General features: G+C 49.7%; 3 protein-coding genes across 16 annotated transcripts in view; 2 read left to right on the top strand and 1 right to left on the bottom strand.

Moving 5' to 3' along the window:
- PCNT (pericentrin) overlaps window positions 1-7,157 on the bottom strand; it is a 67,130-nt gene extending 59,973 nt beyond the window's left edge. For 8 of the 9 annotated variants that reach the window (XM_050339342.1, XM_050339343.1, XM_050339345.1 and 5 more), the window contains exons 1-4: window positions 7,055-7,157; window positions 3,022-3,219; window positions 1,569-1,619; window positions 570-749 (exon numbers count right to left, since the gene is read on the bottom strand). In XM_050339342.1, coding sequence (XP_050195299.1) covers window positions 570-749; window positions 1,569-1,619; window positions 3,022-3,219; window positions 7,055-7,111 — 486 coding nt within the window. In that variant the 5' untranslated portion in view covers window positions 7,112-7,157. Of the gene's footprint in view, window positions 1-569; window positions 750-1,568; window positions 1,620-3,021; window positions 3,337-7,054 lie in introns of those variants that run through there. The other variant, XM_050339341.1, reaches the window with a different exon arrangement.
- A 2,547-nt stretch (window positions 7,158-9,704) lies between these two features.
- Window positions 9,705-16,639, top strand: CUNH21orf58 (chromosome unknown C21orf58 homolog). Of its 6 annotated transcripts, none has more exons than XM_050339404.1 (8): window positions 9,710-10,363; window positions 11,252-11,309; window positions 12,121-12,188; window positions 12,615-12,752; window positions 13,199-13,313; window positions 14,712-14,851; window positions 15,683-15,863; window positions 16,554-16,639. In XM_050339404.1, the coding sequence occupies exons 1-7, from the start codon at window positions 10,304-10,306 to the stop codon at window positions 15,836-15,838; spliced, it is 735 nt and encodes a 244-aa protein (XP_050195361.1). In that variant the 5' UTR covers window positions 9,710-10,303; the 3' UTR covers window positions 15,839-15,863; window positions 16,554-16,639. The 6 variants fall into 6 exon arrangements, with proteins under 6 accessions (XP_050195364.1, XP_050195362.1, XP_050195363.1 ...); XM_050339403.1 differs by having other exon boundaries at window positions 16,174-16,639; XM_050339402.1 differs by having other exon boundaries at window positions 15,683-16,639.
- A 156-nt stretch (window positions 16,640-16,795) lies between these two features.
- KMO (kynurenine 3-monooxygenase) lies at window positions 16,796-25,998 on the top strand. Its single transcript, XM_050339372.1, has 15 exons — window positions 16,796-18,142; window positions 19,256-19,325; window positions 19,992-20,089; window positions 21,032-21,121; window positions 21,348-21,396; window positions 21,981-22,068; window positions 22,343-22,508; window positions 22,973-23,044; window positions 23,453-23,574; window positions 24,346-24,493; window positions 24,905-24,962; window positions 25,074-25,156; window positions 25,383-25,484; window positions 25,566-25,625; window positions 25,772-25,998. Exons 1-15 carry the CDS (start codon window positions 18,089-18,091, stop codon window positions 25,937-25,939), a joined length of 1,428 nt encoding a protein of 475 aa, XP_050195329.1. The 5' UTR covers window positions 16,796-18,088; the 3' UTR covers window positions 25,940-25,998.
- The last annotated feature ends 374 nt before the right edge of the window (window positions 25,999-26,372 follow it).

The raw sequence follows: 26,372 nt of genomic DNA, 5'->3' as shown, positions 1-26,372 counted from the left end.
TGCACCAGAGGTGTTCAAAGTCAGCGGCAGGAGTGATGAAAGGGGAGTCTCACACTGACCTCAAGGATGACAAACCCAATCAAAAGTGACTTTTTAAACAAATTGCGGGATCCCAGTCATGAAATTACCCTTTTTACCTCAAAATTCGTAGCTCTGATGGATGTAAAAGCAATAAGGTTTTCAAAAAGTATATGATGAGTATTTAGTGCTCCCTAAATTGTTTCCTATCTGTCAGCTCCTCCCTTCAGCCATGTGAGAGGAAGCTGGTGAGATGGGATACATTAATCTATTCAATTTATTTCTCACCAACAGGAAATGTCTTTGTTTTTTTTCTTCTCCTTCTAGGGCTGGGGAAACAAACACACCAAGGGCCAAGTAACTATTCTTAGTAAGCACCTTGTAATAATTTACATTTTAACATTTTGGAAGAGGATGCAGCTTTTTGCAGTTAGCAAGGTGAAGCACTTCAAACTAAGAAAAACAACACCTCTTTTCAGTCTTGCCACCTAAATATTTTTAGGATTAAAGTGAAATAGTATTATCCCATTATCCACTTCTGTGAAATGTACCTGAAGCTGCATAGAGTCCTTGTGCTGTGTGAGCTGGTCCTGCAGTTCATCCATCTGTGCAGTGAGTGCTTCCACTGCTTCCTGTTTCTCCAGAAGTCTCTTCTCCAGCTCAGCTATCCTTGCCTGACACATCTCAGCATCAGCCTCGCTGTATTCTGCAGCAGAATCGATCCTGTCTTTCTTCATGAGAGAAACAAAAATGTGTTTGTTCACTAAAATATATCATTTCTGGTTTGCTGTTAGTCTGAAAATAAACTCAGCTTCAAGGTTAAGTCCTAGGCAAATTCTACTTTTAAAAGTAATTCAACACTGGGAGTTTGTATTTAATAGAAACATTATATACATAAAGTCCTTGACTGTTAAAAATTTCCAATAAAAAACATTAATAGGTAATATGTTTTCACATGATACTTTAAGGCACAGAAGTAAATCAAGAGTGTTGTGATTCAATAGCACCAAACAGTGGCAATGTGCTATTTTGGTATATATTGGGATTTAAATACCTTCCAGCTGACCATTTGGGAGAGGGCAGGCAGAATCCTACCAAACCAACAGAATTTGTACATCCATTTGTGCTGACTGGAGAACAGTCCATGCACAGGGAAAAAAAACCAGCATAAAGTTCTTGAATTAAAACTAAATTCCTGTGGTTTTAAGGAGCAATATTGTTACAGTTCTCACAGAGGACATACAGTACCTTGTATTTTATTTTAAATACTTTTTGGTTGTATCATATGAAACAACTAGGAATGAACCCAACTTTTCAATTTGAAACACCATTCACATTTCTCTGGACAAAGCCCACAGTTTCACTAAAACTTCTTAGCAACAATTTCACAGCCAGTACAGGCAGAAAAGTGCCTGCTTTCGACTGTAAAATAGTGAACTCACAGCAGTTTTATCACATTTGATAACAAGTGCTCAATTAATAATTTTAGCAACCAGTTATCCCAGACCTATACAGCATCTTTTACTAAAGATACATCCTTTTACACTTACTTCAGTTCCATGATCCTTCAGTACATCCCAGCTGGACAAATCAGCATTCCCCTGGTAAGTAAACAAATAAAACAAACCCTAAATCAGGGCCATTTTAAAAGAAAATAAGGAAAAATAAGAGGGGGGGGAAAAAAGGAAAATGAGGAAAACCAGAATTATTTTGGAAACACCCTAAGCACATGAGCCAGAAAGGCCCATGTTGTGAGACAACATTATCAGTGAGAGACTTGACTTTCATGCTAAACCCAGTTGGTCTTCCATGGTGAAATGAAATAATTAACTGCAAAAAACAAACAAACAAGCAAAACTTATTAAGAATGTCTAAATTTAGGGCTAAGGCTGACCACTGAGATTCAATGCTTGATCCTCAGCTGTTGTGGCTGGCCAATACAGTTGAGCAATCTTTGATCTCCCTCCCTGTATTCTGAACCTGCATGAAGCAGTTCCTGATGATTACTGTCTCCCTGGAGGTGCCCTCTCCAGGTAACCTAGAATTCCAGCTGCTTTACAAGCCAGCTATTTTGACAAAAGCTGGTTAAAAGCTGTGATTTTCCTTTGTTTTTTTAATTTAAGTTCTCATGAATGTAGTTGTCACTGGTTTTTTTTTTTTTTTGCTGTATGTTTTTTCTCAGACACTTTGGTGTGTAGCTTCATAAAAGCCTTTGCATTACATTGAAGATACCCTGAAAGCATCAGGGATACCCTCAAAGCAGAAAGCAGGATGACACGTGAAAATGGTATCCTCCATTACTGCAGGTTTGCAAACACACTGGTTTGTGGTATGCTGTGAAAACACACCAACAGCTGGAGAGATGCTTTTGATGCAGAAGGCATCACCTCCCCAGAACTCACGAATCTTTGCACAGAGAACACGACTACCTTTAGGGGGTCACCGGTACAAATACACTGAAACACATCAGGCACAAGCAGAGTCACATTTTAAACAGCTCTGTCGGTGGAAATTACATCTATGCTGGCTTTACAATGGTTATTGAGAGCTTGCTGCAATAAATTATAAGTTTTCAGAAAGCACTGAGCGTATTTGAGCCAGTGAAGTGACACAAAACCAGACTAACACCACGCATCACAAGGTCCTGGCAGTTCTGCTCATCTCATACACCTCCCGATCCAGGTTTGCCATTACATGCCAAGTAAACAGAAGAAGAGAAGTCCATGGCAGGGAAAGGTGGAAGACCACAACTCAGCAGGCTAACGGCTCCCTGACATCACCAGCTGTCCAGGTCATATCATGGGGATGTCTTACTCCATAACTGGCACCACTTTGTAAGAGAGTGAATTATTACAAGTGAAAACACACCGGTTGAATTCCTTCCCAGTGGCAGCTCGTTGGCAGCGCCAGCGAGCTCGTGCCCTGCTAAAGCACCACCGATCACCTGGAACACGGGTTATCCACAGACGGGGAGAAGCCAAGGCAAGAAACACCAAGATTTACCTCTGTCTCTGGTGTCGCCTCTAGCAGGTGGGCGTCTTCAGCCTCCCTCTCTACGCCCTCACCACCACCTCTGGCCGCTACTGGGTGCTCTTCCTCCGGAAGGTCATGCGCGTGGACAGCCGGGCCCGTCCTCTGCGCCGCCTTTTTCGGCGGCTGCGCGACGTCGCTCTTTGCTTTTCGCTGTCTGAAGCGAGCAAGCTGTGCAGGAAAGATTGGAAGAGGTAGAGGGAGAGGTAAGCGAGGAAGAGGTAGCAGGACCACAAGATTAGCACGGTCATGGGTGGTGAAGATCCTGTCTCGATAAAATATACACATCTGCAGAGAAACTGCCTCGCCTTCCCACTCTCCATGCACTCACAGCCTACGGGATGGCTGAGCCGTTAAGCAACAGATCCCACACCAGTGCTAAAGACCCATTCCAACACAAGCATCAAATTTTACTCAGTGAAACTTCGTGTGTTAACGACAATCCCGGAATCACAGCAAGGCAGATCAGTAAGGGAACGAGTTGCCCGTACACCGGAAGCGTTAGGAAAAAAATAATAACTGAGCAGTCTTTCTGCAAGACCAGCAAAAACAAGAACCCCCTTGTCACGGTGCCAAAGCCGGCGCACCCCTACAGATACATCTAAACAGATCCTCGCCAGGGTGAGCTTTGAGATCAAAATTAACGGAAGTGAATCCTCGTGCTCCTTCCCTGCCACCCCCTTGAAGAGAACACAGCAAAACTTCCTTGCCAGAAAAGCAGCCTCCAAGTACATAAATAGAAAATCAATTAAGCCAGGTCATTTTAATTTCTTCTGTTGAAGAATCAGATGCTCTACTTTATCAGGCTATCACAGCTCCAGGGACCTGCAAAGAATGTCACTGGCAGAATTTATTACCCAACTCTCCCGAGCACCTTAAACAGCTTAAAAAGGATTATTGTTATTTTCAACTCCGGTATTGTGTTTAGGCAGCATTTCCAAGTAACATCTCCCTCGCAGCATAAACCCAGACATCCTTCTCATAAGGAAAAAGCCTTCTTCAAGGTTAAAGCCACAGCTTACCACGTGCAGTGTTACATCCTTGTGATACAGACAGTTATGTCATGATCTGATGGAAACATCATTGCCAAGTTCTACCTGCAATACCTATCAAAATCCACTGCTAGACAGTTTGGTTTTGCTGTCAAACCTTGCACAAAAGTCTTGTCTGTGTCTTCTCATTCAGTTTGTGAAATGGATCTGGTTCCATTCCCTCTCCTTACAGCAAATTCCACCTGACAGCTTAGCTACTCCACAGAAATATGGTCACACACACCTGCTACGCTGAGCAGCCTGTTTAAAAGGAGTATTTGCAGAAAGACATCTGTTTCTTACCAGCTGATAAAACACTTCGGTGCAATCAGTTTCTTATTTTATTGAGATTACCTCCTGTAACTTCTATGCTTACCAACACTGAATGCAGATTAAATGAAGATCACCAGATGTCCTGTGCCTTCCATGATAAGCAAAATGAACAATACATAAAGCTGCAGTGAGACACGAATACTGTTCCCTGAAATCAGGTGTTAACTCCAGCACTTACCGATGGCAATACGCGTTAAAAAATAGCAAGTGCGCTAATTAACCTGATAACATGGGGAAAATGGGGCAGAAAGACAGAGAAATAGAGAAACTGCTGAAGCAGGGAAAAAGGGAAAACAGGAGTAAAACAACTAGAAGAGATGGGAAAGGAAAGGCAGAGAGAGGCACCACAGGGAGCAGTTAATGATTCTATGAAAGGACCTGGAGTATCTGACATTAAAATGCCATGACTGAATGCACAACCACGAACTTTTAAATGCACAAAGAAAACAAAACGTATTTTGTCCCAATCACATACGAAATCACAATACATGTCACGCAAAAATATCCAGCTATGCCCAAATTTTATGGAACTGCTGGACTTGGTGGAGTGGCTGGAGTCAAATATGCTCCAGGCTTACAGAAAGGTTCTAATTTAGAGCAATACTGAGTTTCCAAAGCCTTCAATCAGCTACACAAATTTAAGTGTCACTGTAAGAGCGTGTCAGGTTCTCAGTCACCCAGCACAAAACAGGGGGTGTGAATGTGAAAAGAAAGCAAGACAAAACTGCCTCTCCCCCCATCACAGGGAGATCTCACTTTGGAAGGATCTAACTGCTCTCCCTTTGCCCTCTGGAAAAGTGCAAAGGCAAAAAGCTTCACTTCCAGCCAAGATGGAACAACAACAGCACTGCCCACCACAGCACCCAAAGCAACTCCCCGTGGCAGAACACGCCACCTTTCTGTGGGCACCAACACTCTGCAGCTTCATTTTATCAGGAACAGTTAAGAGCTGACCTGCTGGTTTAGGTGCTCTGGAAATCAGCATCAAAACCAACACCCACAGAAAATGGAACTGAACAGAAAACCACATCACAACCAAACAGAAACGGGCCATCCAAATAAACCCCTTGGATACAGCCCTTGGCTACAGCAAACATAAGCAACAAGTGCTCTCAGACAAAACCCAGAAGCATTTTCTGGAGCTTCCTCGAAATGATGAAGTGGGGAAACTTCCTGGAGGAGCTGAACTCCTTTTTCGGCTCCTAACAGGGAAAATACAGGAAGAGCAAAAACTACTCACACCTGGGGCATGGCTCTGTAATTGGAGACACAGGTGGTTGGCATGACCAGTTAATGTGAGGAAATAAAAAACAAGGAGGAAAAAAAGAAGCACTGAATACTTGGGGTTTGTTCTGTTTCTCAGTTATCACACCTTGGCTATCAGTATTGCACTTATTATTTATTATTGCATTTATTAAAAACAGGAATTCGCAGCACCTGATGCAGTCACCACTTAGCTGTCAAATCATTACAATTTCCAACTAATAAAACACTCGGTATTATTATTATTATTGTTGTTGTTATGTGATAACTTCAATGCACCTCGATAATGGAATTTTTATTCCTATGTGACAAAGAATAATACCTTTCTAAACCCTCTCCTCTCAGCATACCAGGTACGTGACACCATGCAGCAGCAACGTTGATGGGGCTGCTAATAATGCTTTTTTTTTTTTTTAAATGGGAAGATGAGATTTAACCTGTAGTGCAAAACAATTGTAAATGCAACACTGTGCTCTGCACAAATAACCTGAAACATAATGCAAGTCCGTGCTTTTTTTGTTTGTTTTTTTTTTTTTTCCAATGGCAAGCAACAGCTGTGCAACAGGTGGGAACCAGTAACTTATTCAAGCCGGGTCTATCACAAACAGATCCCGCACTGAGAGTTAACTTATACTAACAGCAATTAACTATGTTAACAGAAATGTTAACAGTAACCAGGCATCTCTAACCAGCTTCTTGAACGCCGTTACCAAATCAAAGCAGAATTTATTTTTAACCTGCGGGGGTTAACGCACAACAAGTGTTAATTACGTGGCTGCAAACAATAATTACCGCGACAATGTTATCTTTATACATCAGCTGAGTCGGAGGGGCCCCCAAGGGTCATCGAGCCCAACCCTCAGCCCTGCACAGGCCCATCCCCAAGGGTCACACCCCGTGCCCCAGAGGATCCTCCAAACCCTCCCGGAGCTCTGGCAGCCTTGGGGCTGTGCCCACTGCCCTGGGGAGCCTGTTCAGTGCCAACCACCCTCTGGGGGAAGGACCTTTTGCTGAGCTCCAACCCAACCCTGCCCTGACACAGCTCCAGGCCATCCCCTGGGGTCCCGTCCCTGGTACCCCCAGAGCAGAGCTCAGTCCTGCCCTTCCCGCGGAAGTTGTAACCGCAACAACAAACACTAAATAAACACCAAAACACTCAACGCCTGCTCTTCGGGACCCTCACCCGGAAACGCAGAATACTTCCCCAAACACCCGAATCCCAGGTAAAAAAAAAAACCAAACTAACCCAAACCGAAGCAAAGCGAGGCAAGACGAGGAGGGAAGACTCCCGTACTGCTGTCGGTGGCTCCGGGCTCACCCGGGACGGTGTCCCCGCGCAGCCTGCAGCCCCCGCCCAGCCGGCACCCCTTCCCGCTCACCTTGGCCCTGCCGGCCTCCAGCTTGCGCCGCCGCGGCTCCTCCGCCGCCGCTTCCATGAGGGGAGGGACCGGACCCGGCCCGCGCCCCCCGCGCCGTCACCGCGCCGGGGGCTGAGGGGCCGCGCTCATGGCCGCCCCGCGCCGGCGCTGCCCGCCCATTGGCCAGAGCGCGCTACCTGGCGGGGCCGCCGACCAATGGCGAGAGCCCTCCGCGGCTTGAGCCCGCCCACCCGCGCTCAACGGTGCCTGGAATAGCCCGGGCAGGGGGCGGGGCCCCGCCCACGCCCCGCCCCTCCCCTGCGGGCGGTGGCCGCCAATGGGAGGCGCCCGCGCCGTTTCGAACGGGCCGCCAGCCACGGCCCCGCCCGCGGTGCGAGGCGGCCAATGGCGCGCGGGGGGCGGAGCTCCCGCCCTTTGTCCCCGCCCCTGGAGCCGCTGAGGGAGCGACCGGGGCCGCTTGAGGGAGCCGCGGCCCGGGACTCCCTTTGGAAAGAGTGGGAAAGCGAAAAGAGCTCTCTTTTACCGCGGCGGCCGCGATGCGCAGGGGCATTTCCCAAGGCGTGGCCGAGTTACAAGAGTCTCCTGCTTTTATTTAGTGACCTGGTTAACAATTCCAAGCGTTACCTAGTGTTGTTACACCCACTTCCGAAACCGCTCCTCCCACGGCACCGCCCGAATTTGAGTGGGAAGTCCCCAAAAGACCCCATCGTCATCTTCTCCCACCTCCTCATGTCCTTCGGCACAGCGCCTCGCCTTCTGGAACGGCTCCAAGGCTTCTCTGAATAGCTCTGACTGCTTTTGTCAGGTGTCATTCTTCGTAGTCTCCTCACCTGAGTTGGCTGATTTCTTTGAACTGAGGCACAGCCATTTTCTGTGGTACATTCTGCTGAAAAGACTATTAGTTCTTGTCTCGGTTTAATGAGACACAGGTGTTTTGCTGAGGGTGAGTTGTGAGGAAAACCCAAACTGAGCAATTGTAAATCCGAAATTAGGAGGCCGCAATTCAGCAAAACGTGGACAAAGGAAAAATAACATCCCTTTTATTAAAAGATATGTGTGTATTGGCAAAACAACGAAAGAACACAAACAAAACAACCAAACAACAATCCTGTACCCAAAAATAATCCCCTTCAAAACAAACAAACAAACAAAAAACCAAAAATAAACAGTTCTGTTTGTGCCCTTTGGTGCAATTCTAAGCACAGTCAGCGAGGGGCGCTGTTGAATCACGGGTGGTCCCCACGTGGGGTTCCTCTGGGAAAGGGGAGAAAAGAAGGAAAGAAAAAAAGGAAAAATAAAAAGGTCATTCCCAACGGGAACTCACTCTATCCTGCTGGCTGGGTCGTGTGGCGTGGCTTCTCCTCTCCCTCCGTGTGCACAAGAACTGCTGCCAAGGAAACGGAGGAGGGGAGACCTCCCGAACAGAGGTGCTCTTTTCTTAATATTGAGTATTATTAACCTTAGAGTCACCTGCAAAAACGGTGGCTTCTTTGCCTTTTGAAGACATTCAGTCACAGTGGAAAATACAGGCTTTAAATCAAATTAGTTACTTGGCTCAGCTCAGAGTTAACCCGAAATACACTGGGTTTTCCTTTCCAAGAAACACTGATATCTGTGCATCTTCATGAACCAGCAGCCCCTTTTCTATCCCTGGCCCTTTCTATGCATTTAGCCCTTAAGTTGGGCTCTTCTGAAGGGTCATTAAAGTGTGGACTTTTTGCCCCAAATTCAGACATTACATTGTCCAGGTCCTGGACTGGACCTGCTCCTATGGACTGTTGCTATCAAGAAGTATGTGGGAAGAAACATGTTCTTGTTCTCACAATAAACTGTTTTGTAGCAATTTCCTAATCTCCCACTTTACAGACATCCAGAGCCAAGTGAAGATTAAGTTTTAACCCACTGCAGAGGTTTCTGGGGGACAGCATATGTTGGCCTTACTCCACCTTTTTCTCCCTTTCTCACTGCAGAAGGTGGAAGGAAGGGAAGCAGCTGCTTGGAGCTTAATTTATAGGTGGTTTTAAACCACAACACTGAGAAGTGAAAGGAAACTTAGGCTTAGAACTTAGAAGTTTCTTAAAAGAAAAAGAAAAAAATATCATGGTGTTTATAGTGGCAAATTTGATAAATCAGATGTCACTTAAAAGCAATTGAGTTAAAATTAGTTGCTGCTTTGACTTCTTGCTCCAGTTAAAAATGAATACTTCGTGTTTCATGGAATCACAGGATGGTGTGGATTGGAAGGGGCCTTAGAGATCAACTTGTTCCAACTCTTTTCCTCTTTCTTATTAAGCCAAAATGCCCAACCTTTTCCAAACAGAACCCCCATACATCTTGGTTTTGATTGTATCCTCTCATTTGTTTAAAGATTGTTGGCCTGTCCTCACTATCTACTTGCTAATTAAATAAAGCCAGTTCTTACAAGTCTTCCTCAGAACTTACACTTTGTAAATGCACCATTTTAAAATCTTTTTTTTTCCTGTACTTCCTTTCCCTCTAAAGCCACCAGGTCTAAAATTAGGCACAGTGTCCTAACTCTGACTTCAGCACTGCTAAATAGAGCAGAATAATTATCTCCTGCGAGGTGCACGTGGCCCTGCTGTTACTCCCTGGTAGAATTAAACTTGTCTTAATCTTAACACTGGTAAATGGAGTACTTATACCTGGGTCTTTTCTTTTTCAACCTTTCTTATAATGCTCTATCTCTTTAATTTTTCTTGTCATTAATGTGCTGGCCATTTGCTTTACTGAAGGTACACAAGCATCTACACCTGGAGATTAAATTGTTTATGTTATGTATTGGCACTACAAACTCGGCAACCAGGTTACAGGCACGAAACTCTGAGCTCCTTAGAAGGCTCTGACAACACAAGAGGCTTAGTAACACGGCCAGGGGAAGGCTGGCAACCACTAAGAATGATAAATAACAAATAGATATTCAGCCTCAGTCTCCCTCCTGTGAGGGAGGCGTCACAACCTGCAGCACATCATTTTTTTTCGAGAGGAATGGCAGGGAAAGCTGTGCCTGTGACACTGTGGTGAACACCTGTGCTCGTTCTTGGAGTGAAACCAAAGCTTTTATCTTCTTCCCTCAGTTTCTCCCAGTCTTGTATTATTGTTTTTTGAACAATGGAATTATTCCCCTATGAAGGTCGTGGAGGGGAAGGAATGACCACTGAAAACCTCTCTGCCTTTGTTTAGCTTTTTTAACCTGGTTTTGCCCGCCTGCTCTTCCAGGAGACCGCTCTGATGGCAGATCCTTCTGTGGTGGATCACCTGACACGGCTGAAGCTCAAACTCCTGGAAAAGGTAAGGGCATAATTCTGCAGTGGCCACCTTTGCTCTGCTCCTTGCCCCTGCCTGTTTAAGCATTGACATTGTATTTTAAAATGTTATACCTCTACTGAGGTACAGTGGGGGTCTGTAGCCAGTTGAGAAGGTCTTTCTTCATGCAAGCAGAGGCAGACCAATGTGCAGCGGTGCTACAGCTACTGTCACTTTTCTTAAATAACACTGCACAATTTTACTTGGACCTACAGCAAATTAAACAGACTGTGATTTTGTGGGAGATGTCACCAGTTAGCTCAAAACCAGCTTGAGTTGTGACAGGCAAAGTTCAGGAGTAAATTCTGGATAAAGAGGCCCTCGGGTTGTTTTAAGGCAATTTCATGTCTGGTGAAGCCTGGGCTGGAATATGGGCCATACCATGTGAGGTGCTGCACAGAATCCCAGCTGCCCTGGGTTGTGATTCTGCACTCTTGTGTTCTCCACTCTGCTCTGTTCCTCCACCCACAGCACATCTGACATCCACTGGTGTGGATCCTCTGCTTCAAAATCCTCCAGAAGCCACTCAGGGTGTTATCTGAGAGCAGAGTATTCTGAGTTAGAAGGGACCCACGGGGATCATCACTTGACACTATCAAGTTCTTCACACAATCCAGCTCTCTTCCCCACAAAATAAATCATGTATAGATCTCCTGATTCACCATGCTATCAATTTTCAGGTCTGGAATGGCCTGGACAGTTGGAAGCATGACTTTTCTGTCACTGTAACTAGATTTGTAGTGGGAACCACCATTTGTCTCCACTTCTGCTTTATTCCCTCCATCCCAACCTATGTCATAAGGTAGGGCTGGAGATTCCTGCGAGCTTTGCTGCCTGACTCACACCCAGTTCTTGTTATGGTTCTACCAACAGAGACTCCAAAATGAACAGGAGAACCTGGAGAAGATGGAGTCATCTCTCCCAGCTGCAAGTAAGAGAAGCATTTGTCCTAATTATGGACATAATTTAGAAGGGGCTTGGTGATACTCTCAGGAAAGAGTTCCTCAGTTGATCATCCCATCCCAGTGCACGTGCACTGTTTGTAATTATATTACTTACAGAATTAAAGGCTACCAGGAGAAGCTCAATGACATTTCTAGATTGTAACCTGGGCTCCTGTTCATTCAGCTGATGGACAGATAGCTAGAAACTTCCAATGCTGTGGCCAAAAATTAAAAATCCCTATAACAACTTCGAGTTTCAAAATCCAAAGTGATGCTTTCCAGAGCACGTGCCAGGCATGTCTCCAGTGTACCTGAAAACATTCTTCCTTATTTTCATTTCAAGCAAGTTCAAAACCTACCACATGTGGGGAGAACTGAAGAGGAAGTTGATTCAGACCAAAAAAAAAGAAAAAGAAAAGCTGACATTCAAAACTGAGTTTGTTTTGATGTGTCTCAACAGTCAGTCACACTCTGCATATACAGAGTACATCTAGAAACTTTCAGGCTGAAATGAGTTCCTAAGCCAGGAGGTTGAAAGGGGGCTTTGGAGAGCCATCTAAAGAGTTTCCTTTCAGAGAAGTTGCGTTGCCTTTATAGAGCTGTGGAACAGCTGTGGCTGCACAGGTCACAAAGTCGTTATCCATACAGGTATTTCACAGGAAAAGTCACCAAAAGCCTTTTGTGGAAGAAGCCAAGCTATCTTATAATGCACTTTCCAAATTAACCTCACAATGTAGGTGCTGTAATAGCTCTGTATTTGTGATCCTTTGAGAAGACAATGGACTTTTCCTCCCTCAGGGAATAGACCTGAGGACATGCTCCAAAGTGCCCTGAGGCGGAGGAAAGATCTGCTGCAGGAGCTCAGGGTAAGAGCCCTCCCTGGGGCCAGGAGCAACAGAAAGGGCCCAATTCCCTGCACATCCACTGCTGCTGTGGATTCAGTGTTTCCCTGTCCTTTGGTTCTTGGGCTGGGCAGTATCAGTGCTTTGCTGCTTTGGAATGCAGAGGCTGGACAGCTAATCAGGGAGGGGGCCTGGGGAGCTCTCTGGGTACCAACCCTCAATGAAATGTTTTCCCAGACTTTTGGCTTCTCGTTCTGCACTTTTTTTTTTTTTCTCCTCGTTCTTCTTTTGCTTGTTCTTCAAGATATGTGGGGAGGAAAACTTCCCTTGTGCTTACTCAGGCACTGGCTGAGGTTCCCAGGGGGTAATCCCATCTAGTGCAGAGAGCATAACAACACTACCTGCCTTCCTGTGACCGGGTTTTCTTTAAGAAGAGGCTTGATTTTGCAGGAGCAGCACCTTCTGGAAGAGCTTTCACAGCCACCTGCAGCAGCTGGAGGACACTATCACAGAGCTGTCCCCCCACAAGTCTACCAGATCCCTTTTCCAGCTCCCCAAGTGGAGCCACCAAGGATTATCCAGCAGACGGTAAGGACTGTCTCCCGGGAAACACCACCAGCACTGTGCCAGTCTGAGACAACAACCATCTGGGGGCTGGATGGCATTGCCCATCCCACCAAAAGGGAAGACACACCTCTTGCCCTTCTTGTGTGGGACCCTTGCTGCCCTCAGCAAAACCTAGGGAAGTCACCTCAGAGATAAGGCCCCAAATTAAGGATGTGCATGGTTTACCCTGGGGGCAAAGTGGCAGAAGGAGTGGCAGGATCGCCCAGGCCTGGCCAGTCAGCCAGTTTGTAATGCACATCACTGCCTGCTCGTGCAGCCCTCAACCTCAGCAGCTCCTCCCCCAGGATCCCACGGGAGACAGTGCCCCAAGTATTCCCACACTCCAGGATGATGGCAGCCCTTCCCAGAGACGGGGTGGAGCTGGCAAAAACCAACCCAAACTTCTCCGCTTCCCTTCCTTTTTCCAGATGCCACCTCAGCCTGCCACCATCATCCAGCAGCTACCTCAGCCGCCCCCTCTGATCACGCAGGTGCCCCCCGCCCAGCCCTTTGCAGCCCCCCGCACTGGAAGCATCAAGGAAGGTGAGGTGCTCTCTGTGTGGCAGCCAGCTCCCATCAGCAGGCCCGGGGAGGGCAGCTGAGGTGTCGCGGCAAGTGGGAGGGGGCGCGGGACAGCGTCCAGGCTGTTTGGTTAGTGGAGCTGTGGGAATTGCACTCCGTAACTGCGGCGGGCACCAGTTCTGAGAGGCTTTCTCAGACAAACTCTTATTGGTAAAACAAAAGAAAGAAGGACTACAAACTCCAGGGGAGCTTGGGAAAGCACAACAGCTCAGCTCACGATGGCACTGAGCATTATTACCAAGGTCAAAAGAGTGTGCACAGGTGATTCCAAAATTAACAGCCAGGCTTCTAAAATCTGGTTTTATTCTTCTGCCCCCTCTTAACCTGCTGTTCAATCTCCTCGGGCTTTTATTATGCCCCGTGTTTGGAAACGAGGCAGAACAGTGGAAAGTGCTGTTCCAAATATAGTGCAATGCCAATAAAAGAGCTTGTTTCCAAACAGAGGTGGATGCTACTGTGAAATAATACATGGACTAAAACCTGGGATGACTTCCCTGGTTCAACCTGCAGGCAAAGTTTTCTTCAACCCACACAGAAATCTTCAGTCACGAAACTACAGTATTTCTCTGCTCATTCTCCATCTGAGTGCCTGGATTTTTGAATAAGGGTTTATTTTCACAAACAAAATAGTCTCGATTCATGCATGACTCTTCTGAAGCTGCCACGTGTAAAATACTTTTCGTATGACCAGTAAAAAGGAGAAGGAGAGTCGCCTTGATTTTTTTTCCCCTACTGTTTTTTCTCACCTCTTCCTCTTCACCTCCCCCCCAGGTGAATCATTTCCACTGCACAGGCCCTTTGTGATCCCAGAGATCGTGGTGAGGAGGTTTGATGTGCCTGCAGTGACAGTTTGAGGGTTAAGGGACTAGATGATCTCACAGGTCTTTTCCATCCTTTATGATTCTATGAGTCAGTGGACTCTCAAGGTGGCACTGCAATGTCACGTAAATTTGAGGAAACCTCTCACATGGAAAGCAGTGGAGAGCACAGTCAGGAGCCCGTCCATCCTGGAGTAAGGGAGAGCTACAGCCCCAGCCCCTGTCCAGCCTCTCAGCATAACCAGAGGTGTGGCCTTGCAGGGAAATGAACAGACAGAAGATGCTCATCAAGCAGCTTTCCTGTAGAAGGGAGGAGAAAGAGAAAAGCTGGTATGGACAGTCTCATTCCTAGGTGTTAATTTTGCACTGTCTGGGCAAATAATGCCGATACTCTTCGTGTGCCCCCTTCAGCTGCTTTGCCCTGCTTGCAGTGACCCCTCTGCACGCCGGAGGGTACTCCCTGCTGTCTTGCCTCTCCTGCTCGTCACTTGTTGGTGAACCTCATTTTTTCTTCCCTGGGGGGGGGGTGACCTCTTCCCAGACATGGTGGAGATGATGCTGATGCAGAACGCTCAGATGCACCAGATCGTGATGCAGAACATGATGCTGAAGGCTCTGCCGCCGGCGGCGTTCGCGCAGCCCACGGGGGCCAGGTCTGCCCCGCCCCAGCACACGCAGCAGGTAAAACCCCCGAGCCTGGGGGGTGTCCTTGCTCACACCAGGCAGTGGCTGATCTCCTGGGGAGGGTACAGGGCCTGGACAGCACACACGGAGAGTCTGGGATGCCTTAACAGCTGCACAACCTTCAAACCCACGGCGCCAGGAGCCTGTTCGTGAGACGGCACAGCCCACCCGCTGGCCGTGAGGAGCGCTGCGACGGCACCCCACGGCAGAATGTCTGCTCACAGGCGCAGAGTGGAGTCAGTCCAGCTCTGAAAACCACCTGGCCTGTAGGGCTGAACCACTGACACAAGATACCTGCGCTGAGCATCTGCTGCTGCAGGTCCCTCGCTGCAGACAGCAGAGGGAAAAGCCGGAGAGGGGCCTTTGGCAATTGGAGGCAGTAACAGAACAATGGGGAAGGTGATAGAACTCCTTAGCATCCTTAAGTGCTTTGGAAAAATGTCCAGTCTCTCCTCCATGGCATTTATTATCTAAGAAGAAAGGAAGGTTAATCTTTGTAGAGGAGGGGATGTGCTAGTGTTGCAGTGCCTTCCTCTGTACTTTTCCTACTCCACAACCTTCCTTGTGGTGAAAGAAAGACCCCTGATCCCCACCTCCCTCTCCAGGCCATCCTGTCACTCTGCATTTCCCTGACATTGACCGGTGGAATAAACTGGCGGGAGTGGGATCTGAGTGCCTCTGAGTATCAGGAGAAATATGAAGTCACCAGCTGCTTGTTGGACCTTCTGTACTGGTGGCTGAGTGACAACCACAGCCCCTCAGCCAGTGACCCTTCCCGTGGGGGGGCACGGCTTTCTCCATCCACCCTTTTGTCTCTCTTCCAACCAGGCCCTGCAGCTTGCTGCTCCCCTGGCTGTGAGAGCAGACCGTCCCAGGCCACCCGTGGTGCACCACCACCACCACTACCCTCCCACAGGGGTGCTCCCAGTGCCTCCCAGGGGCTTCCCAGCCCCGTCCCCGGCGCATCACTGGACCTGGACGTAGGCAGCTTGCTCTCTACCCAGCCTAGGTAAGCAAGCAGGCAGCTGTGGCAAACCCTCCTAGCCCATTCTTCCTGCACAGGTTGGGGTAGCAATGCAGATTGTGGAATTAGGAGCCCTGCCACACTGTGGGGCTCTTACCCTGGCTTCTGGGTCTCCCTGCCAACCCAGCAGTCACCTGCTGAACAAGGTGGAGTTGTGCATTTTACATTCAGGCTCAGGTTCCCAGCAGGATTTACCTTCTTAAAACAGTGGAAATTCTTGGGGAAAAAAAAAACCCCGCCACACTGCTGCATCGGTGGGAACACAGCTTTTATTTCCATTCTGTGGCTCTTTCAGGGCCTCAGTGAACAGAAGGACAGGATGGAGGCGGCTGCAGCCCTGGGTCCCCGTGACCTGCTGGCAGGGGTGTCTGCATGGCAGAGCATTTGAATTCCTGAACAGATTATTTACCTAACGGGATTCTAAGGGATAAACATTTCTACCTATTTCCCTTTTGCATGGGTTTGTAATCTGAACTGAGTAAAGGACTCCTGGCTCCTTTCAGAATCAGTGCAATTCGCTGTTTGCATGAATCAGCAAAGCTCTTGCCATGGCCTTCAAGCTTTCTTCTTCTTCTTCAGCTCCTTCCACCATGACTTATGAGACCAAGCATCTTCTTGCAGCTGCAGCACTGCTGGCTGTTACCCAACACAATACACCCATTTTTCTTGTTGCAGGTGGCCCTCATGCTGACAGGATGGGATCCTCAGCACGTGGACCATAGCCTTTCAAAAAATAATAAAATCCTGATGTTCTTCCTTGAGCACTGGCATATCTTTTTCTTCAGCAACATAAATCAAGTACTTTTCCCTCCCTTAGTTTTCAGAGGGCAGGCTTGAATCCATGCCCATGCTATCCTGTTCTTATCAGGCAATAATTCTTCATGCTCTCAGCAGCCTGGTTGTCCTTAATACAGAAAGATGAACAATGATTTCCTAGCACTTTCTCAATGCCTTCCCACCTTCTCCTGTTGATAAAACAGAGAACATCTGTACATTGGGTTTGCCTCATGCAGCTTGAGAGTGAGTCTGATTAAGATAACCCAGGGACCTAAATTTCATTGGGAACGAAGAGAAGACAGTAACAGCCACTGTGGGAAGCTACTGGTGTGCTGTCTGTGCTCCAGAAACAACCAATGAATGATTTATTTACTATGTAAAACCTACCTTGCTCTTTGCCCTCCCTGCTCTGTTGTCTGTGCTGGGGGTGTGTGAGTCAGTCAGATAGCGTGGATCAATTCACTGCTGTGGAGATCAGAGAAACCCACCAGTTGGACACAGTGCCAGGGCCTTCAACAACCCCAACCAGCCCACCTGGGACCCCTGCTCTCCCCAAGGCCACCATTCCCATTTAAATTCAGGCCTGGGGCTGCTTGTGGCTCCTGCCAACCCTGTGTGTTGAGTTGCTGGCCCTGGCTGGAGTGGGAACCAGGACATGCCATGAGGAAGGGTGCTGTGCTTGTGCAGGTTTAGCAATAAATGGTTGTCATTTTGTGTGCTGATGCACGTGCTTTCATTGTGTGTAGGCTGTAACTGGCTCCTCCCTTTGCAAAGCTTGCTGTGTGCAGCCCTGGCATTTCCTCCCAAGGATGGGCATGGGAAATGGTGCCTGCAGAGGCATCTCACAGCCTGTTTCCAGTCCTGGAAAGCTTCTGCAGATTAGGCATGGACCCTTTGCCCAGCATCACACCCCAAAATGCTTGAGTCACACACAAGCTTGCTTGGATGACAGATGTCCTCAAAGACAGGAAGAGGCTCCTGGGCAGGCAGGGTGGCTCACACCTCAGCCTCAGGAGAGAGCCTGTGAGGCTCCAGAAGCTGCTCCACATTGTCCCACCAGTGCCCCCGCAGCTGCAGCCCAGTGAAGCACCAGGAAAAGCCTGGCAGATGCAACTTCTCCTCCTGCTCTGTGTGTGTTCCTTGAAGACTGCGGAATTGCTTCAGAATTCCTGAAAGAGGCCTTTGGATGAAGCCTGGCTGAGTATCCCTCTCAAGTTCCCATCTCTGCCCCTGGGGCTCAGCCAGGCTGACTCTCTGACACCCTCCATGCTGGGAGTTAAACTTTAATACGAAGCAGGGGAGAGGAGCCCAGGGGTGACTCAGCCTCCCATGTTCTTGCCCTTCCCCTCCCTGCTGGGGAGGGCGGCGTGGCAGGACAGGGAGCGGGACGGGACACAGCAGGGAGCGCCTGCGACCCCGGGAGTGCCCCGGTGATGGAGCCCTGTGACCCACACGTGAAGAGAGTCGCTGTTGTCGGAGGTGGCCTGGTAGGAAATGCCCTTTAGCTGCTGCATGACTGTGTTTGCCAGGGAGCCGGGGCTGTAAAAGCCCTGTCTGAGGGTGGGTGGATGTTTGTCTCAAAATCATTCCTCTGGGGGATGACGGGGTGTTGGAGAGGGGCTGGTTTTGTTCCCACCGTGGGAGGCTCCTGTCCTTTTCCCAGAGGAAGGGGTTTGGGTGGTGGTGGAGCAATGGTGCCCAGGTGCATTAAACAACAGGACTTGCTTGGGCTGCCAGATCCCCCTGCCCCTTGGCTGTTTCCAGCTGTAACCAAGTCACCAGTGTGAAATGCTTTGCAAGGACTGAGACTCGGTAAATGCCAGGCTGAGAGGAAATGCCTTCCTCTGCCCACTTTTGTCTGGGAATGGTTTTCATCCCTGCCACTTGCAGAGTGGTCTGGCTCTAAAGGCCAGGCTGGACGGGGCTCTGAGCAGCCTGATCTAGTGTAGGGTGTCCCTGCCCAAGGCAGGGGGTTGGAATCAGGTGGTCTGTAGGGTCCCTTCCACCCCAAACCGTTCTGTGAGTCTATGATCTATGATAGCACGGAGCATTGCAGCACCTAACACCTCTCTCTTGACTTTGTGGCTTCTTGGAAAAGAGCGATGACAAAAAGAGTCTGCAGTTCTGGCAGCAATTAGCGATGGAAATCAAACAAGAAAAAATTGATTTAAATAACAAACAAGACATATTTGTGCTGTTCTCCCCCACCGTGTTCCCAAGGGAACGCTGCACAGCACCCTGAATTCTATTGAGGAAGATAAACAGTCCAGAGAGGAGCTGGGGGCTGGCCTGTCCCAGCTCCTGCTGTCTCTGGCTGAAGAGATTAACCCTGCTGCACTCAGTCACTGTGTGTAAACAAGCCTGAGCTTGGTATGACTTTATATGAAGAGTTTTGATGCGTGGCTTTGGTCTTGGAGGCTCTGCAGACACATCAGGTCTGCCAGAGGACTGCTCTTCAGTAAAAAGTCCTCTAAGGCTCTTGGTCAAAGGACTTACCTGTATATGCTGAGCTGCATCCCCTGATCCCTGCTTTCCCTTGATGCATCTCAGTAGTGAGCTGTGGGATACTTCACCCACTATTCCTGGCCCTTCTCTTGTAGGTGGGTGCATTAAATGCCTGTTTCTTTGCCAAACGAGGCTTCCATGTTGATGTTTATGAAGCCAGAGAAGGTAAGCTCAGCCTGATCATTACTGTGTGAGCTCACTGAAACCTCAGAAAAAAAAAAAAAGAAATCTGAAAGTGTGGCAGTTTGGGGATATTCTTTTCACTCTTGCCTTTAGCTCCTGGGGGTAGGGGGAGCATTTATTTGAAGTACGTTGTCTTGTGACTTAGAGCCGAGGTGCTGGCTGAAAGGCAGAGAAATCATTCACCTTCAGCACCTGCCAGCTTGGCAGACAAAGAGAACCTGGGCAGAGGTGGCAAGCCAAGCAGCAGGTGGGAATGGCCCCATGGAAGGTGAAACTCAAGCGTGCAGTGAAGGGAAGGAGAAGCCGCACCTGACACGTGAGCTCTGTGGGAACTCGTCCTGCTCCGGCAGGCATCAGGACGGGCAGTTCTGCTGCATGGCTCACGGCTGCCAGGAGTTCCACAGGTTCAAAAAGCCTCTGATTGCCTTCTGAGTTGGATGAATTTTACTGCTGTACCCCAGCTCTTGGCCCAGTGTTTATGCTGAGACAGCTAAAGGTGCCTTTTGACACTTGCCCTCCCTGCACCCAGAGCGGGAGGACAGGGACTCCCCACTGCCCCTCCTGCTGTCGCTGCGGGGGGTTGGGAGACGCTGCCCAGACCAGGCTGTGGCGCCAGTGCCTCCACAACCAACTGTTCTTCCCACACAGACATTCGGTTTGCCAGCTTTGCCCGTGGCAGAAGCATCAACTTGGCCCTGTCTCACAGAGGACGCCAAGCCCTCCGAGCTGTGGGGATGGAGGAGCAGGTACCCTGGCAGATCCTGGTGGGGGTGGTGGTTAAAACACTCTTTACTTCAGCTGGCAATTGGACAGGCTCTCTTCTGCTCCTCGAGCATGCAGAGGGAGCTCTGCCTTCGTCAGGGTGGAAGCAGAAATCTCCCAGGTAGATGTCTCCCAGGTAGATGTCTCCTGAGTAGATGTCTCCTGGGTAGATCTCTCCCGGGCAGACCCCTTCCACTGCATCCTGCAGCCTGGCTCTCCACTGCTCCACAGCACAGCTGCCAGCAGGATCTCCCCCAGCCTGGAGGCAGCACCCAGCCCCAGGCAGCTGGGCTCTGCTCCTGGCAGTGGGTGCTTCCCTGGCACACCAGACACTCAGACAACACCTACCAGTGTTTACCTCCCTTCTGTGCTCTCCTCCCTCCTGCAGGTGAGGGCAAACAGGGCACGAGTGGATGGACTCCCAAAAGAGCTGAGGCACTGAAGCAGGATGTGATAAAGGGGCCTGGTTTCTGCCCTGGCATGTCCAGATCTGTGTTTTCCCACAAAACCTTGATTCTGCAGGGTGCTTGGCTACCATTTAACACCCAGCTGTCGGCAGTGAGGGGATGTCCTCGCGCCCAGATCCCTGCAGAGGAGCCCAAGCTTTGACAACACACATCCCACTCCCAGGATGTAATTTGGCTGCCACCCTCTGCCCTGTCCAGCAGCCTGGGATTTTTCATGTCCCTTCTATCCAAAAATAATTTCCCCCTGGTTTTTATGAGAATGAGCTTGTAAGAAATCTCAGTAAGCTGTAGTGACTTGGCATGACAGCCCCGTAAAACTTTCCCCAAGGTATGAGCAGAGAGCACCCCATCCTTCCTCAAGCGCAGTGCACGGGGAGGGGCAGGGGTGATGCTTGGTAAATTGTATTAAAACCCCACACTTTTATCCAGAGGGCTGGGTTGTGTTCCCTTCTGTTTCAGATTGTGTCCAAGGGCATTCCCATGCGGGCAAGGAGGATACACACACCCTCAGGGAAAAAGTACTCTATCCCTTACGGGAAGAAGAACCAGGTACTGAAGAGGCTTTGCAGGGTGCAAGGGGCCTGTGCCTGGCATCTGTCCCTCTGTGCCATGGACAGTCTGGGGCTCACGCTCCTGCAGAGGATGCAGGAAGGGGATTGTGTGACCCCTGGATTCAGTGGGGCTGTTTGAAGGTAGGGGGAAGGGTTTCCTGTCTGGCCACGCAGAGCAATCCTTCAGCAGAACCTTGTGAACCCCCTGTCTGTTTGCCTTGCAGTACATTCTATCTGTGGACAGAGCAAACTTAAACAAAGAGCTGCTGACAGGCAAGTCATCACTTCTGTTTGCAAATATTTCTACACCCTTTTTTCCTGAGGATTTGGGGTTTGCCCCATAACCAGCAGGTTTTGGGCCCCAAGCTCCCTCACCTGGCTCTCAGAAAGTGCAAACCTGAACTAGCTGTGTTTTTAAAAGGAAAGTCTGTGCTGTTTCCCAGCTAAAGCAGGAGATGCCTCCTCGGCCTTGTCATAGTTTGTGGCATTTTCCATAACTCCTGATTGCACAAATAGAAATTGAACCACTATGGCCAAGTATATAATTGGAACGGGCCAAATTTCCAGTACTTACCCACAGACTGCAGGCTCCTCATCCCATCCTGAAATTCAGTGGAGTGGTGGTGGAAAGCAGTCAATGACTTGTGTAATTCTGGGGAAGAAAGAAATCTTTGCAGGATTCCTTGCATTTTTACATAGTTTTTACCAGAGTTGACCAGTCCCAGTGTGCCCTGCCTGCTGGCCCTTGCTCAACACAGCAAATGGCAAAACCCCCTATAATTTAGGGATCTCTTGGAAATATTTTTGGAGTCACAGTAAACCCTTCTACACTGAGCTGCCTTTTTTTCTTTTCACAGCTGCTGAGAAGTACTCCAACACCAAGCTGTACTTTGGCCACAAGCTCCTGGAGTGCAACGCAGAGCTGGGGACATTATCCATAAAAAGGTAATCCCTGGGCAAGCGTGGGATCCAAGTCTTGTGGTCAGTTACTTTCTGCTTAATCATTCACAAAACCTCAAACAGTTGAGCAACCTTGGTGTTGAAACTACTGTGTGTGTCTGTGTGTGTGTGTGGAGGATGTCCCTGCCCATGGCAGGGGAGGGTTGGAACGAGATGGGCTTTTAGGTGCCTGGAGTTACAGCAAGAATCACAGAATGCTTAGAGCTGGGAGGGGACCTTAAAGATCAGGTCGATCCAAGGGGGCTCTCTTTGCTCTAAGATCTGACCAGCAGACCTTGGAGGTCACCTACGACCTCATTGTGGGATGTGATGGAGCCTTCTCGACAGTCAGAAAGCAGTTCATGAGGCAAACGCGCTTTAACTACAGTCAGCAGTACATTCCTCACGGCTACATGGAGCTGACCATCCCTCCCAGAGATGGAGATGTAAGTGTGCCTATCCCAGAGGCTGCTGTGACCTTTGCAGGTTGGACCCCCTGCGCCCCCTTCTCATGCTGGCTCTGCCAGAACAGCTTTAGAGAAACTGATTTCTTCCCTGGGGTTCAGGAAAGGGATTAAACCTTTCCTGGGAGAAGGCAGGGATCTCTTCCTCTTCCAAAGGTTGGCACCTGGCTGCAAAAAACCTAGAGAGCCTGTCCTGGAGGCAGTGGGGTTAACTCTAACTCTGAGAGGTCCTGAGGGTATGGGAACATGTCTGAGAGGGTATCAGCAACTGCAAAGCAGCAGATTTTTTCCTATTTTTCCCATATTTCTTACCCTTTCCTCTTCCCCTGTGTCTCCCTGAAGTGTCAGGTACCAGATGGGGGACCCTGTACTTGTTGTGTCTTCCCATGGTACAAAGAATGGGAACTGGTGTCAAGGATACAAGGTGATTTTCTCTTCTCTTGCAGTTTGCCATGGAACCAAACTACCTCCACATCTGGCCGAGAAACACCTTCATGATGATCGCTCTGCCCAACATGGTGATAACCCACGGCCATGTTCCCTTGGGGCACGGGATGGGGCTGGTGGGGACGAACTGGCTGTGGTGGTGGGGACTGGGAGGGCCAAAAATCACAGAATAACAGACTCACAGGATCAGTTAGTTTGGAAAAGACCTCTGAAATCGTTGAGTCCAACCTGTGACCAAACACCACCGTGTCAACCAGACCATGGCACTAAGTGCCACTTGCAGGTTTCCTTAAACACCTCCAGGGATGGTGACTCCACCACTTCCCTGGGCAGCCCATTCCAATACATAATCACTGTTCCCTCCCCGCTGGGTCACTGCAATTGGCAGGTGACAAGCTGGGCACTCAGCTGCTGCTCCACGTGCCACGTGCTCCCTGTGGTCTCTGGGCTTCTTACTGACCTTCCTCCCTGGCTGGCAGGACAAGTCCTTCACCTGCACGCTCTTCATGCCCTTTGAGGAATTCGAGAAGCTCACAACGGGCGAGCAAGTGCTGGGTTTCTTCCAGACCTACTTCCCAGATGCCATCCCCCTCATTGGAGAGTAAGTGTCCTCATCTCCCCTTCTCTCTCATCAGCACAGCGCTGTGAAGCCAGGGAACAGATCACTCAGCCTTGGGCCCCGGTGATGGGGTTGTGATGGATCCCCCTGTGTGGACTCTCTCACTGCTGGGCAAATGGCACAAGGGCAACAGCACAGAGCTGGAGCATCCCACCCCTTCTGGGGGCCCTGGTAGCACTGGGGGCCAGGACCAGCCTTTCCAGTACATGTTCTCATGGCTGTGGCTCTGTTCAGTATGTCCTCATTTTGCTGCCAAGAGGGAAACCTCCCCAAGACAGTGGGAGCTCCAGCTCACACTATTAATGCTTCTGCTTTGCAACACAGCTATCTGTTACGGGATGGGCTTTTTCTGGCCTATATCAAGCTGTGTTTGGCAGTTTTCTTTCCTCTTAAGGCTTTATTGCAGGACTTCATAATAACTTAGAAACTCAGATATTCTCTGGTATACCCTTCCTACAATGACCAACACCCACCACTGCTCACAGTAAGAGGGGACCGAGATGTCAACACTCAAGTTGTGTGCAGAGCTTGAAACCTGCAGACAAAACCTTTGGTCCGTGGAGGAAAAGTTAATGAGACAGATTACCTGGCTCCCACATTTTTCCCAGCACAAATAGCCTAGGACATGGGTTTGGGTTTTGCATCCCAAAGCTGACAGTGCCTGCAGCCCTGGCTTCCTGAGCTGGAACGTGGCGTGACTTGCACTTCTCTCTTGTGGTCCCACAAGTGAAGTATCTGTTGTTTTGCCTGAAGGCAAGAGCTGAAGCACGACTACTTTGTGCTGCCAGCCCAGGCCATGGTGTCTGTGAAGTGCTCTTCCTACCACCTGGGGTCCCGGTGCGTGCTGATGGGAGATGCCGCCCACGCTGTCGTGCCCTTCTACGGACAGGGCATGAACGCGGTAGGTTCGTGCTCTGTGTTAGTGGGGTCCCCGCTCTTTTCACCCACAGATTCCTGCTTTTAGTGTGCAGCCCCAAAGAGTTCATGGGCTGGCCTGTCCCACAGCCTGATGTCCTCTGCATTGGCAGGTGTTGAGCTCCAGTCAGGGTGTCCCCCTGGGGAGGAGAGTGGACAGGGCCCTGGTGCCACCTTCCCATGGGGCAGAGGACTGTGTGGGAGGGGGTCCAGCCTACTGGGAAAGGCAATCCCCCCGATTTCTCTCAAGACCCCTGGCAGAGTGGCCTGCAGTACGGCTCCTGCTCGGAGGCTGTAGTTAGTGGGACCAAAAGCTACACTAGCTAAGCATTCATGAGAGCACTTCTCATGAACACGTGGCTCCTTACCCCTATTAACCCCCGAATTTTCCTCCCAGGGTTTTGAAGATTGTCTGGTCTTTGATGAATTAATGGACCAGTTCCACAATGACCTTGGTGAGTGAGGTGGCTGGGGAAGAGTGGGAGCAGAGGAACACCCCTCCGAGCCCGAGGGCAGCCGGATATCCTGCAGGGAGCCACCTGTGAGCTGTTGCTTTCTCCTCCCAGGTGCCTGCCTCCCCGAGTTCTCCAGACTGAGGGTACCAGATGACCACGCCATTTCAGATTTAGCCATGTACAACTATGTGGAGGTAGGACATGCACACAGCAGCGCTCCCAGGATGCTCAGAGCAGGCAAGGCCCCTGGCAAGACTCTGTCTGGGCGCTCACCCTGGCAGACTTTATCCCCAGAACTCCTTGGGAATGCCACTGGGGCTAGGGAGGCTCTGGAGGTGGGAGGCAGTGGGAGAGACAGCAAAGCGCCGGGGGGGCTCTGCCAAAATTCCCGGCGAGGGCGTGACTGCCGCTCCGTTGCAGATGCGCGAGCACGTGAATTCCACGTGGTTCATTTTCCGGAAGCACGTGGACAACTTCCTCCACGCCCTCATGCCCTCCACCATCGTCCCGCTGTACACCATGGTAAGGCCAGCGTGTCCCCACCGCCTGGGCCGCCTCCCGGCCGCCTTTCGTGGTGGTGACACGCTCCTGCAACCCTCCCAGGTGACCTTCACCAGGATTCGCTACCATGAGGCCCTTCAGCGCTGGAAATGGCAGACAAAGGTTGGTCGAGGGTGCCCTGGGGAGCATCCTGCACGCCAGCACTGCTCAGCTGCCGGCAGGGGGGAGCCCTGGTGGTGGGATATCGCCGGTGCTGCAGGGTAGGAGCAAACCTCTGACGATGCCGAGGTTTCCCTTTGCGCTTGCAGGTAATTAATCGAGGGATCTTTGTCGTGGGGGCAGCAGGGCTGGGGGGCACCTACCTGCTGGTAAAGCGTCTGGCACGGAACTTGGACCTCTGCGTGGAAACCTTGTGGGGCTGGTCCCATTACCTGAAGAACATTGGAAATCTTCCCTTTGGCACGCAGGTGGCTTGAATGTGAGGGAGGCTCCTTATAATAAAGCAAAGGCATGGGCTGTTGGCTCTCCAGGGGCTCAGGTGTGTATCTGCCCCATCCCTCCAGTGCTGTGGTGTGCAGATGTGGTGCTTAGGGAGGTGGTTTACTGGTGGACCTTGCAGTGCTGGGTGAACAGACTCGATGACCACTTTTCCCAGCCTCAGTGATTCCGTGATTCTGTGACCTGATCATGTGCCAGCCCGCACTGCAGACTGCTGCTCTTACCAAAATCAAGCTGACATCCTGGGGGTCCTCAAGCCAGAAATAGCAGCAGGCTGGGATCCTGCTGCAAGGAGTATCAGACACGCTTTCCTTCTTCTTACCTGGCCCTAGACCCTCACAGTCACTGCTGAACAACAACAAAATGGCCAAAACTAACCCGTGATCTGAGGCAGCACAGCCACTCTTGTTT

Source organism: Myiozetetes cayanensis, unplaced genomic scaffold, assembly GCF_022539395.1.
Source record: "Myiozetetes cayanensis isolate MyiCay16 unplaced genomic scaffold, myiCay2020 scf9, whole genome shotgun sequence".
NCBI classification, from domain to species: domain Eukaryota; kingdom Metazoa; phylum Chordata; class Aves; order Passeriformes; family Tyrannidae; genus Myiozetetes; species Myiozetetes cayanensis.
Note: the sequence above shows the minus strand (reverse complement) of the source record. Positions and strands in the feature narration are given on the sequence as shown.